The sequence below is a fragment of the Oncorhynchus mykiss genome, chromosome 18 (genome assembly GCF_057628025.1).
Source record: "Oncorhynchus mykiss isolate SJ-2025 chromosome 18, ASM5762802v1, whole genome shotgun sequence".
NCBI classification, from domain to species: domain Eukaryota; kingdom Metazoa; phylum Chordata; class Actinopteri; order Salmoniformes; family Salmonidae; genus Oncorhynchus; species Oncorhynchus mykiss.
The window spans coordinates 17,609,510-17,627,321 of record NC_143039.1 but is presented as its reverse complement, the minus strand read 5'-3'; the positions used below and the strand labels follow the sequence as shown (position 1 = coordinate 17,627,321).

The 17,812-nt window shown below is 49.4% G+C and overlaps 1 protein-coding gene across 1 annotated transcript; it reads right to left on the bottom strand.

Annotated features, from left to right (window-relative positions):
• Positions 1-1,927: 1,927 nt before the first annotated feature.
• Positions 1,928-6,669, bottom strand: LOC110495585 (frizzled-5). The gene is made up of 2 exons (XM_036951768.2): positions 6,331-6,669; positions 1,928-6,135 (listed from the first exon to the last, which is right to left on the bottom strand). Exon 2 carries the CDS (start codon positions 6,117-6,119, stop codon positions 4,329-4,331), a length of 1,791 nt encoding a protein of 596 aa, XP_036807663.2. The 5' UTR covers positions 6,120-6,135; positions 6,331-6,669; the 3' UTR covers positions 1,928-4,328.
• Between the last annotated feature and the right edge of the window lie 11,143 nt (positions 6,670-17,812).

Below are 17,812 nucleotides of genomic sequence, written 5' to 3'. Positions count from 1 at the left end.
AGTCCATCCAGTCAATCTCTGTGGAGCACCATGAGTCTGACAAGAGCCCATCCAGTCAATCTCTGTGGAGCACCATGAGTCTGACAAGAGCCCATCCAGTCAATCTCTGTGGAGCACCATGAGTCTGACAAGAGCCCATCCAGTCAATCTCTGTGGAGCACCATGAGTCTGACAAGAGCCCATCCAGTCAATCTCTGTGGAGCACCATGAGTCTGACAAGAGCCCATCCAGTCAATCTCTGTGGAGCACCATGAGTCTGACAAGAGCCCATCCAGTCAATCTCTGTGGAGCACCATGAGTCTGACAAGAGCCCATCCAGTCAATCTCTGTGGAGCACCATGAGTCTGACAAGAGCCCATCCAGTCAATCTCTGTGGAGCACCATGAGTCTGACAAGAGCCCATCCAGTCAATCTCTGTGGAGCACCATGAGTCTGACAAGAGCCCATCCAGTCAATCTCTGTGGAGCACCATGAGTCTGACAAGAGCCCATCCAGTCAATCTCTGTGGAGCACCATGAGTCTGACAAGAGTCCATCCAGTCAATCTCTGTGGAGCACCATGAGTCTGACAAGAGCCCATCCAGTCAATCTCTGTGGAGCACCATGAGTCTGACAAGAGCCCATCCAGTCAATCTCTGTGGAGCACCATGAGTCTGACAAGAGTCCATCCAGTCAATCTCTGTGGAGCACCATGAGTCTGACAAGAGCCCATCCAGTCAATCTCTGTGGAGCACCATGAGTCTGACAAGAGCCCATCCAGTCAATCTCTGTGGAGCACCATGAGTCTGACAAGAGCCCATCCAGTCAATCTCTGTGGAGCACCATGAGTCTGACAAGCGTCCATCCAGTCAATCTCTGTGGAGCACCATGAGTCTGACAAGAGCCCATCCAGTCAATCTCTGTGGAGCACCATGAGTCTGACAAGAGCCCATCCAGTCAATCTCTGTGGAGCACCATGAGTCTGACAAGAGCCCATCCAGTCAATCTCTGTGGAGCACCATGAGTCTGACAAGAGCCCATCCAGTCAATCTCTGTGGAGCACCATGAGTCTGACAAGAGCCCATCCAGTCAATCTCTGTGGAGCACCATGAGTCTGACAAGAGCCCATCCAGTCAATCTCTGTGGAGCACCATGAGTCTGACAAGAGCCCATCCAGTCAATCTCTGTGGAGCACCATGAGTCTGACAAGAGCCCATCCAGTCAATCTCTGTGGAGCACCATGAGTCTGACAAGAGCCCATCCAGTCAATCTCTGTGGAGCACCATGAGTCTGACAAGAGCCCATCCAGTCAATCTCTGTGGAGCACCATGAGTCTGACAAGAGCCCATCCAGTCAATCTCTGTGGAGCACCATGAGTCTGACAAGAGCCCATCCAGTCAATCTCTGTGGAGCACCATGAGTCTGACAAGAGCCCATCCAGTCAATCTCTGTGGAGCACCATGAGTCTGACAAGAGCCCATCCAGTCAATCTCTGTGGAGCACCATGAGTCTGACAAGAGCCCATCCAGTCAATCTCTGTGGAGCACCATGAGTCTGACAAGAGTCCATCCAGTCAATCTCTGTGGAGCACCATGAGTCTGACAAGAGCCCATCCAGTCAATCTCTGTGGAGCACCATGAGTCTGACAAGAGCCCATCCAGTCAATCTCTGTGGAGCACCATGAGTCTGACAAGAGTCCATCCAGTCAATCTCTGTGGAGCACCATGAGTCTGACAAGAGCCCATCCAGTCAATCTCTGTGGAGCACCATGAGTCTGACAAGAGCCCATCCAGTCAATCTCTGTGGAGCACCATGAGTCTGACAAGAGCCCATCCAGTCAATCTCTGTGGAGCACCATGAGTCTGACAAGAGCCCATCCAGTCAATCTCTGTGGAGCACCATGAGTCTGACAAGAGTCCATCCAGTCAATCTCTGTGGAGCACCATGAGTCTGACAAGAGCCCATCCAGTCAATCTCTGTGGAGCACCATGAGTCTGACAAGAGCCCATCCAGTCAATCTCTGTGGAGCACCATGAGTCTGACAAGAGTCCATCCAGTCAATCTCTGTGGAGCACCATGAGTCTGACAAGAGCCCATCCAGTCAATCTCTGTGGAGCACCATGAGTCTGACAAGAGCCCATCCAGTCAATCTCTGTGGAGCACCATGAGTCTGACAAGAGCCCATCCAGTCAATCTCTGTGGAGCACCATGAGTCTGACAAGAGCCCATCCAGTCAATCTCTGTGGAGCACCATGAGTCTGACAAGAGCCCATCCAGTCAATCTCTGTGGAGCACCATGAGTCTGACAAGAGCCCATCCAGTCAATCTCTGTGGAGCACCATGAGTCTGACAAGAGTCCATCCAGTCAATCTCTGTGGAGCACCATGAGTCTGACAAGAGCCCATCCAGTCAATCTCTGTGGAGCACCATGAGTCTGACAAGAGCCCATCCAGTCAATCTCTGTGGAGCACCATGAGTCTGACAAGAGCCCATCCAGTCAATCTCTGTGGAGCACCATGAGTCTGACAAGAGCCCATCCAGTCAATCTCTGTGGAGCACCATGAGTCTGACAAGAGCCCATCCAGTCAATCTCTGTGGAGCACCATGAGTCTGACAAGAGCCCATCCAGTCAATCTCTGTGGAGCACCATGAGTCTGACAAGAGCCCATCCAGTCAATCTCTGTGGAGCACCATGAGTCTGACAAGAGCCCATCCAGTCAATCTCTGTGGAGCACCATGAGTCTGACAAGCGTCCATCCAGTCAATCTCTGTGGAGCACCATGAGTCTGACAAGAGCCCATCCAGTCAATCTCTGTGGAGCACCATGAGTCTGACAAGAGCCCATCCAGTCAATCTCTGTGGAGCACCATGAGTCTGACAAGAGCCCATCCAGTCAATCTCTGTGGAGCACCATGAGTCTGACAAGTGTCCATCCAGTCAATCTCTGTGGAGCACCATGAGTCTGACAAGAGCCCATCCAGTCAATCTCTGTGGAGCACCATGAGTCTGACAAGAGCCCATCCAGTCAATCTCTGTGGAGCACCATGAGTCTGACAAGAGCCCATCCAGTCAATCTCTGTGGAGCACCATGAGTCTGACAAGAGCCCATCCAGTCAATCTCTGTGGAGCACCATGAGTCTGACAAGAGCCCATCCAGTCAATCTCTGTGGAGCACCATGAGTCTGACAAGAGTCCATCCAGTCAATCTCTGTGGAGCACCATGAGTCTGACAAGAGCCCATCCAGTCAATCTCTGTGGAGCACCATGAGTCTGACAAGAGTCCATCCAGTCAATCTCTGTGGAGCACCATGAGTCTGACAAGAGCCCATCCAGTCAATCTCTGTGGAGCACCATGAGTCTGACAAGAGCCCATCCAGTCAATCTCTGTGGAGCACCATGAGTCTGACAAGAGCCCATCCAGTCAATCTCTGTGGAGCACCATGAGTCTGACAAGAGCCCATCCAGTCAATCTCTGTGGAGCACCATGAGTCTGACAAGAGCCCATCCAGTCAATCTCTGTGGAGCACCATGAGTCTGACAAGAGCCCATCCAGTCAATCTCTGTGGAGCACCATGAGTCTGACAAGCGTCCATCCAGTCAATCTCTGTGGAGCACCATGAGTCTGACAAGAGCCCATCCAGTCAATCTCTGTGGAGCACCATGAGTCTGACAAGAGCCCATCCAGTCAATCTCTGTGGAGCACCATGAGTCTGACAAGAGCCCATCCAGTCAATCTCTGTGGAGCACCATGAGTCTGACAAGAGCCCATCCAGTCAATCTCTGTGGAGCACCATGAGTCTGACAAGCGTCCATCCAGTCAATCTCTGTGGAGCACCATGAGTCTGACAAGCATCCATCCAGGCAATCTCTGTGGAGCACCATGAGTCTGACAAGCGTCCATCCAGTCAATCTCTGTGGAGCACCATGAGTCTGACAAGCGTCCATCCAGTCAATCTCTGTGGAGCACCATGAGTCTGACAAGCGTCCATCCAGTCAATCTCTGTGGAGCACCATGAGTCTGACAAGCGTCCATCCAGTCAATCTCTGTGGAGCACCATGAGTCTGACAAGCGTCCATCCAGTCAATCTCTGTGGAGCACCATGAGTCTGACAAGCATCCATCCAGTCAATCTCTGTGGAGCACCATGAGTCTGACAAGCATCCATCCAGTCAATCTCTGTGGAGCACCATGAGTCTGACAAGCGTCCATCCAGTCAATCTCTGTGGAGCACCATGAGTCTGACAAGCGTCCATCCAGTCAATCTCTGTGGAGCACCATGAGTCTGACAAGCGTCCATCCAGTCAATCTCTGTGGAGCACCATGAGTCTGACAAGCGTCCATCCAGTCTGGTCACACAGATGGGTGCGACAGGGACTTGTGCTCAGACTGCGAGGGGAGCAGCCCGGTGCGTGTCGTGAGGGATGTGCTGGCCTCGCTGTATACAGACGCGCTGGACGGTTTGTGGCCCCAGCAGGGACATGAACAACAGCACCTCCCCAGGAACCTCCTCCACGACTCCAGAGTCTTCCCCGACCACACCCACACCCCCGAGGTGATCCCCACCACCAGGCTCATAAAGTACTTCAGCATGAAGATGGCGTGGTCTGGCCCTAGGCCTAGCCTCTCTCTCTCAGCCTGGCAGGAGCAGGAAAGACCCCTGTCCCACTGGGGCCTGAGGTGCTGCTCGTACACCAGACAGGCCACCACCACCGCGGCAGGGACCGTGTAGAGGACGGTAAAGAGGCCCAGCCTTAACATCAGCTTCTCCAGCTTGTCCGTCTTGGTCCCCCCCTGCTTGATTACACTGCGGATGCGGAACAACGACACAAACCCCGCTAGGAGGAAGAGGGAGCCTGTGAAGAGGTAGACCACCAGGGGAGCAAGCACGAAGCCCCGCAGGCTCTCCACACTCTGGTTGCCCACGTAGCATATCCCTGCCACAGGGTCTCCGTCAGCAGCGCTCAGGGCCAGCACGGCGATGGTCTTGACGCTGGGCACCAGCCAGGCGGCCAGGTGGAAGTACTGCGAGTACCCGGCGATGGCCTCGTTGCCCCACTTCATACCCGCCGCCAGGAACCAGGTGAGCGAGAGCACCACCCACCAGATTGCGCCGGCCATGCCAAAGAAGTAGACCAGCAGGAACACCAAGGTGCACAGGCCGGCAGGGCCCGAAGCGTCGTACAGCACATGCCCGCCGTCCTCGGAGCACGCCACACGCTCGTGGCCCGCCGCCAGCCGCACCATGTATCCCAGGGAGATGAAGAGGTAGCAGGCAGCCAGGTAGACGATAGGCAGCTCGGGGTAGGAGAAGCGGTCGCGGTCAATCAGGAACGTGACCACCGTAGTTAGGGTCGAGACGAAGCAGAGGACCGACCACAGGCCGATCCAGAGGGAGGTGAAGGCGTGTTCGTCTGGGGTGAAGTAGGGCTGACGGCAGGGCTGGGCGCAGTTCTCCACGGGGCCTGTGTGGACGCCGCGGCCGTACAGTGAGCGGGCCTCATGCTTGACGGACACCAGGGGGTGGCGACAGCGGCAGCCGCGTTGTTCACAGTCCTGGTGGTGGTGACTGTGGTGGGGTTTGGGCAGGAGATGCGGCCTGCGGCGGGCTGGGTTGCGGTAGGGGGCTTTGGGGGTAGGCTTCGGGGGGAAGGCCGGGCCTGGGGACAGAGTAGTGGCGTCACTGCTGTTCCGGTCCATACAGAGGAGGTCAGCATCACCCAGCTCTGGTAGCCCCTCGCAGCTCATCCTCTCGGGCCATTCAAACCCATACTGGCTCATCAGGGGGGAGCAGCCACGCTTGGCCCGCTCGCACACGGAGCGGCACGGGGGCAGAGGCTTGCGATAGTCCGGGATGCAGATTGGGGTGTACATGCTGCAGAGGAAGAAGAGCAGGTCAGGGGAACAGTGGATGCGCACCAGCGGCCAGAACTGGTGCACCTCCAGCCCCACCTCGTCCTGAGTGTCGTGGTTAAACTGGTTGGGCGTGTAGGTCAGGTTGTAGCCGATGCCCTTGCACATGGGGACCGTGATGGGTTCACACACGATGGCCTTGGAGGCAGCGCGCACCAGTAGTGCGCGCATCAGCAGGAGTAGGCACGGAACGCTGATGTAAAGAGGGCAGATGTGCGTCATGGTCGCCATGGAAGCTCCTCCAACGCTGTGGATTTCCACAAAAAAATATAATTGAGGTTATTGGACAGGAAATGCGCTCTGAACGTTTGAAACATTGTATTACTGTTTCTATGTTCTATCAATAATACATCCAATGCACTTTGGGTGTGAGTCTTATTCACTCACACGTAAAGGCTAAGAAATACAGTGATGAAACAAGTTGATCAAATGTATAACTCACCAAGTCGATCACACGGGAAAATGTAAGCTACCTCATCAATATGCAATGCCAATCAAAGAGAGAAGCGCCATCTGATAATCTTGCCACCACTAAATTCACTCCCAGTGTACCTTTAGAAAACGCGCCTCCGGTGCAATCAAATAAAGTCCATTTCGACTCGATAATGCAGACGGAATTTTCAGGCAGCAACGCCTAATCCTTGCGCCACACTTTTTCTTTCAACAATATTTAGCGAAACAGCCTCCTATTCTCAGAAAAAAACCTACACTCCACGACTGTCTTCCCTCGTGCGTCTTCTTGCTCCGGCTCCTAACCATACCGACTAACAACACCGTGGCCGCTTACTCTGGACAGCCACGCCCACAGGGCTGCGTCCTCTCCAATAGGAATCTGCTTACACCCTGAACGACTCAATCAGTACATTCTTTACCCATAACCTACTTATCACATAAGGTAATATCATTCCTTATTTTTATAGGCCTACAATCTATGTAACATCACCAGTAAAGTTAGACAATGTTTAAAGTAGTGTTGTGACCAACTCAATTCATTCATTCCTTTTACCATAACCGTATCCGACAACTGAATACATTCTATATGACCTCACACCTACAATGTTTTATCAAAAGTAGTGTTTGATTAGTGTTTGATTACTAGTTAAATCAATTTCAATTGTCCTGTGTGGGATATACTCCTATAATTAATCTGTGTGTTTGTCCTGTGTGTGATATACTCCTATAATAATCTGTGTGTTTGTCCTGTGTGGGCTATGCTCCTATAATTAATCTGTGTGTTTGTCCTGTTTGGGACATGTTCCTTTAATTCATCTGTGTGTTTGTCCTGTGTGGGATATACTCCTATAATAATCTGTGTGTTTGTCCTGTGTGGGATATACTCCTATGATAATCTGTGTGTTTGTCCTGTGTGGGATATACTCCTATAATAAGCTGTGTGTTTGTCCTGTGTGGGATATACTCCTATAATAATCTGTGTGTTTGTCCTGTGTGTGATATACTCATATAATAATCTGTGTGTTTGTCCTGTGTGGGATATACTCCTATAATAATCTGTGTGTTTGTCCTGTGTGGGATATACTCCTATGATAATCTGTGTGTTTGTCCTGTGTGGGATATACTCCTATAATAATCTGTGTGTTTGTCCTGTGTGGGATATACTCCTATAATAATCTGTGTGTTTGTCCTGTGTGGGATATACTCCTATAATAATCTGTGTGTTTGTCCTGTTTGGGATATACTCCTATAATAATCTGTGTGTTTGTCCTGTGTGGGATATACTCCTATAATAATCTGTGTGTTTGTCCTGTGTGGGATATACTCCTATAATAATCTGTGTGTTTGTCCTGTGTGTGATATACTCATATAATAATCTGTGTGTTTGTCCTGTGTGGGATATACTCCTATAATAATCTGTGTGTTTGTCCTGTGTGGGATATACTCCTATGATAATCTGTGTGTTTGTGGGAGGAATGGCTGATGCCTCTATAGGTGCTTGGACCTGTCCTGGCATGGTTCTCCCTTCCATAGATTTGGTCTCATTGCATAGTTACCTAGATTGCCAAATTTAACATATGAGTGTTCTGAGGTTATTCTGAACAGAACTGAAGATAAAGTCCTCTACAAATAAAATGACAAATGAATTCTAAATGAAAACCTGTTGGTTACATGTCCTATGTCAGGTTGAGTCACACTGTGTTGTTGAGAGTTACTGTTGGGAGCAGAAGATTCCTGTCTGGAGCCCAGTGAGGGGTGGATAGAATCTACTCTGTTACGTGCATGTGAATGTAGGTGTGTGTACATGCTTGCTTGTACGTGCGTTTGTATGCACTAGAGGAGGCTGGTGGGAGGAACTGAAGGAGGACGGGCTCATTGTAATGGCTGGAAAGGAGTGAATGGAACGGAGTTAAACACATGAAGCATCTGGAAACCCCACGTTTGACTCCGGTCCATCGATTCCAATCCAGCCATTACAATGAGCCCGTCCTCCTATAGCTCCTCCCACCAGTCTCCTCTGGTATACACGTACGTGTGTCTATCTGTGAAAGGACAACCCTATGGGCTGCGCTGGTTCGTCGCTGTCTCTCTGTGTCTCCTGCTGCCCTCATTGTCCAAGGCTCTTTTGTTTTCTGTTTCTGATGGCATCTCTCAGGCCTCTTGTCGTTAGGAGACTAGATGAGCGTCTGATTGCTCTGTGGGCCACTGGACAATCACAAAGAGGGCTTTGCAGCTCGCTACAGTTGAGCCATTGTGGACATGGCCCCTGGACTAATTGGCATTGACAATTAAGCATGTTGGAATACAAGGTCCGTTTTCTCAGCAGAGGAAGGAGGGAAAATGGGCTGAGTCAGGCAGTTCAGTACATGCAGTACAGTATACACACAAGCAGACACAAAACACACACACAGATGAAAAACACACACACACAAGCAGACACAAAACACACACACACACACACACAGAGGCAACACACACACACACACACACAGGCAAAACACACACACACACACACAGGCAAAACACACACACACACACACACACACACACACACACACACACACACACACACACACACACACACACACACACACACACACACACACACACACACACACACACACAGAGGCAAAACACACACACACATACATGCAAAACACACACACACAGAGGCATTGTGGAAAACTGAAGAATGCCAAACCAATGTACCGTTCACTGAGGGGAAACTCAGAGTACACACATATCATACAGGACAGTATGCACACGCACACTCACTTGCATTGTTGAAAAATCTATGTACTGTTCACTGAGGTGAAATCCCACAACAGGCCACAGTGAAGACTGGAGTGCTGTGAGCAGTAGTAAAACCAGTGTTTATCTCAACCTGCAGTAAGGCAGGCCTGTATGATCAAAGTGTGGTAGCTGTCTGACATCATGACGTGACAGCTCTAGGTGATTGAGGGACAGTCTCAGTGTTCACAGGGAACGGAACTACAGTAAACATGAGTATGGATTCAGTTGAAACATTCACACACAGCCATCCATTGTGTTCAAGTCTGCTTGGAACATGGTGATATCATTTAGCAAAGAGGTTCAAAGGTGGAACTTGAGATCTAACAAGTGAGCAACAATGCCCTCATGCCATTCTGACTGATTTATGGGTACTGTACAGTGTATAGCCCATGGTGACGACCCAAATGATTCCCTATATAGTGCACTAGTTTTGACCAGGGCCCAATAGGGCTCTGGTCAAAAGTAGTTCACTGTGAAGGGAGTAGGGTGCTATTTGGGATGCAGTCAAGTCTACTCTGCAGCCAATGCCAGCGTTGGTGTGATTAGTGGACTATTTATTTATGTCTCTAGGGTGTGTCTGACACAAGTACTGTATGCTATTACTCACTGAACAAATCCACATCCTGGACATCAGCTGATAGGATACAATAGAATAGGACTTTGTTAGTCTTCTACTTCTTGTCTCCAGGGCTCAGCGGCAGGAGACAGTACCTCAGAAAGCCCCAGGACTCAGCGTTAGGAGACGGTACCTCAGAAAGCCCCAGGGCTCAGCGGCAGGAGACTGTACGTCAGAAAGCCCCAGGACACAGAGGCAGGAGACGGTACCTCAGAAAGCCCCAGGACACAGTGACAGGAGACGGATCCTCAGAAAGCCCCAGGGCTCAGCGTTAGGAGACGGTACCTCAGAAAGCTCCAGGGCTCAGCGTTAGGAGACGGTACCTCAGAAAGCTCCAGGGCTCAGCGGCAGGAGACGGTACCTCAGAAAGCAGCAACCTTATGGTTGACATTTTACCTACAAGTTGTTATTGCCCGGTCCGGGACTCTCTGAAAAGGTCCTAGCAGTCCCTTCCCATGGAGCATACTGTGTAAGATGCAGCTCTCTCTCCCTCGCTATCTCTCTCTTTCACACACACACACACACACACACACAGACACACACACACACACACACACACACTTTCTAAACCAGAGGCCCTGGGGACTGAGCCCTCAGTAGTCCAGTCTTTCTGAACCACAGGCCCTGGGGACTGAGCCCTCAGTAGTACAGTCTTTCTGAACCACAGGCCCTGGGGACTGAGCCTTCAGTAGTCCAGTCTTTCTAAACCAGAGGCCCTGGGGACTGAGCCCTCAGTAGTCCAGTCTTTCTGAACCAAAGGCCCTGGGGACTGTGCCCTCAGTAGTCCAGTGTTTCTGTGGGAAGAGCAGCAGTGTGTACACGCCTCACTGACTGCCACAATGCCAGGGTCACTGAAATACTGAAATAAAAGTACCTAATGAAGTTTCTCAACGATAACGCTTTGATGCAACTGTGCTCTAACTGAAGAACAGGAGGAACAGTTTGGCAAGGAGAGGGAGGGGAAAGATAGGGGGGACCTTCCCAGAGTAACGAGAGAAGAGAGGGCAAGCTTTGATATTGGAGCGACGCTGTAGTGTAAACCTTTGATTTATATAACAACTCGCTCACTCCCATCCTCCCCCCTCCTCCTTCCATACATTACCTTCAGTACCACTTCCTCCATCCTCCCCCCTCCTCCTTCCATACATTACCTTCAGTACCACTTCCTCCATCCTCCCCCCTCCTCCTTCCATACATTACCTTCAGTACCACTTCCTCCATCCTCCCCCCTCCTCCTTCCATACCTTACCTTCAGTACCACTTCCTCCATCCTCCTTCCATACATTACCTTCAGTACCACTTCCTCCATCCTCCCCCCTACTCTGTCCATACATTACCTTCAGTACCACTTCCTCCATCCTCCCCCCTCCTCCTTCCATACCTTACCTTCAGTACCACTTCCTCCATCCTCCCCCCTACTCTGTCCATACATTACCTTCAGTACCACTTCCCCCCTCCTCCTTCCATACATTACCTTCAGTACCACTTCCTCCATCCTCCCCCCTACTCTGTCCATACATTACCTTCAGTACCACTTCCTCCATCCTCCCCCGTCCTCCTTCCATACATTACCTTCAGTACCACTTCCTCCATCCTCCCCCCTACTCCTTCCATACATTACCTTCATTACCACTTCCCCCCTCCTCCTTCCATACATTACCTTCAGTACACTTCCTCCATCCTCCTTCAATACCTTACCTTCAGTACCACTTCCTCCATCCTCCCCCCTCCTCCTTCCATACATTACCTTCAGTACCACTTCCTCCATCCTCCTTCAATACCTTACCTTCAGTACCACTTCCTCCATCCTCCCCCCTCCTCCTTCCATACATTACCTTCAGTACCACTTCCTCCATCTTCCTTCCATACCTTACCTTCAGTACCACTTCCTCCATCCTCCCCCCTCCTCCTTCCATACCTTACCTTCAGTACCACTTCCTCCATCCTCCCCCCTCCTCCTTCCATACATTACCTTCAGTACCACTTCCTCATCCTCCCCCCTCCTCCTTCCATACATTACCTTCAGTACCACTTCCTCCATCTTCCTTCCATACCTTACCTTCAGTACCACTTCCTCCATCCTCCCCCCTCCTCCTTCCATACCTTATCTTCAGTACCACTTCCTCCATCCTCCCCCCTCCTCCTTCCATACATTACCTTCAGTACCACTTCCTCCATCCTCCCCCTCCTCCTTCCGTACATTACCTTCAGTACCACTTCCTCCATCCTCCCCCCTCCTCCTTCCATACATTACCTTCAGTACCACTTCCTCCATCCTCCTCCTTCCATACCTTACCTTCAGTACCTCTTCCTCCATCCTCCCCCCTCCTCCTTCCATACATTACCTTCAGTACCACTTCCTCCATCCTCCCCCCTCCTCCTTCCATACATTACCTTCAGTACCACTTCCTCCATCCTCCCCCCTCCTTCTTCCATACATTACCTTCAGTACCACTTCCTCCATCCTCCCCCCTCCTCCTTCCATACATTACCTTCAGTACCACTTCCTCCATCCTCCCCCCTCCTCCTTCCATACCTTACCTTCAGTACCACTTCCTCCATCCTCCCCCCTCCTCCTTCCATACCTTACCTTCAGTACCACTTCCTCCATCCTCCTTCCATACATTACCTTCAGTACCACTTCCTCCATCCTCCCCCCTCCTCCTTCCATACCTTACCTTCAGTACCACTTCCTCCATCCTCCCCCCTCCTCCTTCCATACCTTACCTTCAGTACCACTTCCTCCATCCTCCTCCCTCCTCCTTCCATACATTACCTTCAGTACCACTTCCTCCATTCCCATTCCCCTCCAATCCAACCTTAGTCTAAGCATTGTTTGTTGGAGGGCCAGACCCCTTCAAGTGGTTTCTCCTTTCTTCTCTCTTCTCTTTTATCGAGCCTCCATGAATAAGAACCCTTTGAATTCATCTTTGATGAGGCCTTAAAACCCGGCATCCCGTTATTTATGTAAAAGGTTCCACATCACATGCATGTTTGTATGTGTACAGGGACATCCATTAGACACCAAGGCATCAGGAACATTAAACGATAGTGTTGTACAAATGGTTTGATCAGCTGCATGGATTCACCATGCAGCTGCTTTTGATAACATCTGAAAAGGCGTATATTTCTTTGAACATGAACATACATGCACACTCATATGAACAGATACACACACACACACACACACACACACACACACACACACACATACAAAACGCTGTGTTTTTGGTGTTGCAAATGGGTGTTTCTAATTTGAAGTGTTTCTCAACGCTTCTAATGATGTGATTAGATGTAGTGTTTGACAGAGAGGCAAATGGTCATCAGTTTCCCAAAGCTTCAGCTTGAGTAGAGAACAGCAACAACCCCTACAGCCTCTCTCCCAAAGCTTCAGCTTGAGTAGAGAACAGCAACAACCCCTACAGCCTCTCTCCCAAAGCTTCAGCTTGAGTAGAGAACAGCAACAACCCCTACAGCCTCTCTCCCAAAGCTTCAGCTTGAGTAGAGAACAGCAACAGCCCCTACAGCCTCTCTCCCAAAGCTTCAGCTTGAGTAGAGAACAGCAACAACCCCTACAGCCTCTCTCCCAAAGCTTCAGCTTGAGTAGAGAACAGCAACAACCCCTACAGCCTCTCTCCCCTCAGTAAGGGGACTCACCTGGCCTGCCTGATGCTGGAATCAGAGGAGGAGAGGAGGACAGGGGGCGAGGAGAAGGACAGGGGAGGTGGTGAGGAGGAGGAGAGGACAGGGGGAGGAGGTGAGGAGGAGGAGAGGACAGGGGGAGGAGGACAGGAGGAGAGGAGAAGGAGGAGAGGAGAGGAGGAGAAGTAGGAGGAGGAGGACAGGGGGGAGGAGAGGAGAGGAGGAGAGGGGGGAGAGGAGGAGGACAGGGGGAGGGGGAGGAGGAGGAGAGGAGGACAGGGAGAGGAGGAGGAGAGGAGGAGGACAGGGAGAGGAGGAGGAGGAGAGGAGGAGGACATGAGGAGGGGAGGAGGAGGAGGAGGAGGACAGGGGAAGGCCCTCTTTGTTTTGTTGTTGTTGTACTAATTTGACATTTTACAGATTCCTGTGTCATCAAGTTCCTCAAGTGTGGTAATTAAGAGCAGCAGGTCACTCCTGAATGAGGCCTAAATGCAAACATGGTCACTGCCAATCAGCTGCAGGCAGGGGGTGGAGGGGCTGTGTGGGGGCTGTGGTAGACACACAGGACTCTCCCTCTCTCTTTCCCTGGGGAATTGTTATGGGAGAGAGAGAGAGGTTTTAACTTCAGTTCATGGAACATGGGACCAACACGCTAAATGTTGCGTTAATATTTTAGTTCTGTATAAAAAATAAAATACGAAATACATACACTACGAATATTCAGCTGTCTGGAAATGATTTATGCTCATGGAAAAACAATCAGATAAGCCTTCTTAGCCTTTCATTGTATATGATTGTATATGAATTGACTGTAATTTGCTTTTGAAAGAGAAACGACTAAATGTGAAAATGTAAATGAAACTTTCTCCAAAGTCACATATGTTTTGATGGAGAACTGCATTACCCATTGGTCTTATCCTCCTTTCTCTCTCTTCAGACACACAGGCTACCGGACAGGACAGGACAGGACAGGATCTAGGACCTGGCAAAAAATACTTGAATCAGTCATAGAGCCCATTGCCCTTTATGGTTGTGAGGTCTGGGGTCCGCTCACCAACCAAGACTTCACAAAGTGGGACAAACACCAAATTGAGACTCTGCATGCAGAATTCTGCAAAAATATCCTCTGTGTACAACGTAGGACACCAAATAATGTATGCAGAGCAGAATTAGGCCGATACCCACTAATTATCAAAATCCAGAAAAGAGACGTTAAATTCTATAACCACCTAAAAGGAAGCGATTCCCAAACCTTCCATAACAAAGCCATCACCTACAGAGAGATGAACCTGGAGAAGAGTCCCCTAAGCAAGCTGGTCCTGGGGCTCTGTTCACAAACAAAAACACACCCTACAGAGCCCCAGGACAGCAGCACAATTAGACCCAACCAAATCATGAGAAAACAAAAAGATAATGACTTGACACATTGGAAAGAATTAACAAAAAAACAGAGCAAACTAGAATGCTATTTGGCCCTAAACAGAGAGTACACAGTGGCAGAATACCTGTCCACTGTGACTGACCCAAACTTAAGGAAAGCTTTGACTATGTACAGACATAGTGAGCATAGCCTTGCTATTGAGAAAGGCTGCCGTAGGCTATGTGCTCACTGCCCACAAAATGAGGTGGAAACTGAGCTGCACTTCCTAACCTCCTGTCCAATGTATGACCATATTAGAGAGACATATTTCCCTCAGATTACACAGATCCACAAAGAATTCAAAAACAAATCCAATTTTGATAAACTCCCATATCTACAGGGTGAAATACCACATATATATGTGTATATATATATATATGTATAATATGACATTTGTAATGTCTTTATTGTTTTGAAATTTCTGTATGTGTAATGTTTACTGTTAATTTTTATTGTTTATTTCACTTTTGTATATTATCTACCTCACTTGCTTTGGCAATGTTAACACATGTTTCCCATGCCAATAAAGCCCCTTGAATTGAATTGAGAGAGAGGCTAGCATTTTTCAACAGTGATTGTTTTTTTGTGTGGGCTCACTGATCACCAGGAGAAACATAAGCCCCCCTGGTTTCTGCTTGAGAAGACCAACACACAACTAAACAGTAGCAATACAAGAATCATCTCCCCCTCCTCCGCCACTCTCATTGTCTTGGTGTGTTTAAGAAAAGCTGTCTCTAATGAGGGGCTAATAGGTGGGATTCAGCCCCAATTCAGTTCCTCTCCGGGGGTATTGTTGGTATTGTAACGGCTGCCTGGGCTCCAGCTGTAGAGCCTGCAGGGGACATACGTGTGAATGGGGATGACATGCAAATCTATTGGGCTAAAACAAGGTTCTTTTGTATTGACTGTCAATGACAATCAAGAGGTTGAGAGGGGTGTTGGTGGGGTGGGTAGTGGACACTGAGGTTGGTAGGGGTGTTGGTGGGGTGGGTAGTGGACACTGAGGTTGGTAGGGGTGTTGGTAGGGTGGGTAGTGGACACTGAGGTTGAGAGGGGTGTTGGTAGGGTGGGTAGTGTACACTGAGGTTGAGAGGGGTGTTGGTGGGGTGGGTAGTGGACACTAAAGTTGGTAGGGGTGTTGGTGGGGTGGGTAGTGGACACTGAGGTTGAGAGGGGTGTTGGTAGGGTGGGTAGTGGACACTGAGGTTGAGAGGGGTGTTGGTAGGGTGGGTAGTGTACACTGAGGTTGATAGGGGTGTTAGTGGACACTAAAGTTGGTAGGGGTGTTGGTGGGGTGGGTAGTGGACACTGAGGTTGAGAGGGGTGTTGGTAGGGTGGGTAGTGTACACTGAGGTTGGTAGGGGTGTTGGTGGGGTGGGTAGTGGACACTGAGGTTGAGAGGGGTGTTGATGGGGTGGTTAGTGTACACTGAGGTTGGTAGGGGCGTTGGTAGGGTGGGTAGTGGACACTGAGGTTGAGAGGGGTGTTGGTAGGGTGGGTAGTGTACACTGAGGTTGGTAGGGGTGTTGGTGGGGTAGGTAGTGGACACTGAGGTTGAGAGGGGTGTTGGTAGGGTGGGTAGTGTACACTGTCTCTCTCTCTCTGCTCCCCCTAGTCTTTCATTCTGCCCACCTCCACTGTCTACATTAGTGTTGTTTGTAGGCTGGCTAGTCTTTCATCTGTCCAGTGTTTTTATGTTCTGTGCTCTTCAGCACAAAGGCTCCTCTACCTCACCTCTGGGTTGGTTTTGATGAGTACACCAATTGTAAAGGGGTCTCCATAGAAACAGGTGCAGGAACCTCCTCTGTTCCTGACTGAAGATGCACACACACACACACACGCACACATGCACACACTAACACACACACACATGCATGAGTTACAAGACAATGCAAGCCGACCACACACACACACACACACACACACACACACACACACACACACACACACACACACACACACACACACACACACACACACACACACACACACACACACACACACACACACACACGAGTAACAGACAATACAAGCCAACCACACACACATGAGTAACAGACAATACAAGCCAACCACACACACATGAGTAACAGACAATACAAGACAACCACACACACACATGAGTAACAGACAATACAAGACAACCACACACACATGAGTAACAGACAATACAATCCAACCACACACATGAGTATCAGACAATACAATCCAACCACACACACACATGAGTAACAGACAATACAATCCAACCACACACATGAGTATCAGACAATACAATCCAACCACACACACACATGAGTAACAGACAATACAATCCAACCACAAGCTCCTTGGGATTTGTAAGGATGTGCTGGATGTTTATTGTATCAGAGTAACACATTTGTTAATGTGGTAAAAGAGTATAAGGTATCTAGTAGTAAGTCAATTAACGCACAGAAATATTTAAGAGGGCCAGTTTGCAGTTACGTTGTACTTTGCATAACTAAATACTGTAATAGTTACATATACACACATATTGTCACATATTGTCTCATGTCGTCCTTTCTCCTGCTTTTTAAATCGTCTAGTTTCCGCTGTCAATGCCCTGTGATGGCTATGGATCTGACTATGAACAAACAGCTCCACCGTGTGGTATTAAGGTGGACACACAGCACACGGGTCAATAATCTACCACTCCAAAACTGTCAGTTGTTGGCTATTCAGAATGTTCCGAAAGAACTGCTCCCAGAGGCGGTCCTGTAGTCAGCTGCTACTCTTGTTCCAACCCAGTAATAATTCGTCATATTCAACTAATCAACTTTAAACACTTGTTTAGTTGAAACATATCTGTTAGTGCAGTTCACTTTTTTTTTATGAAGAAAGACTAACTAGTGTTTGTTCAATTCTTTGTCTATCAGGTTTTATTCAGCTCGTTTCATCAAACTGTGAATCACTGAGTCACTTTCTCAATGAATCTTCCCTCGCTTTTTTGTGTCCTCTCTCCTCGCACCCTTCTCAAAA

Excerpts from the sequence above, each read along its gene's own strand:
- LOC110495585 (XM_036951768.2), bottom strand. The coding sequence starts at position 6,119 with ATGGCGACCATGACGCACATCTGCCCTCTTTACATCAGCGTTCCGTGC.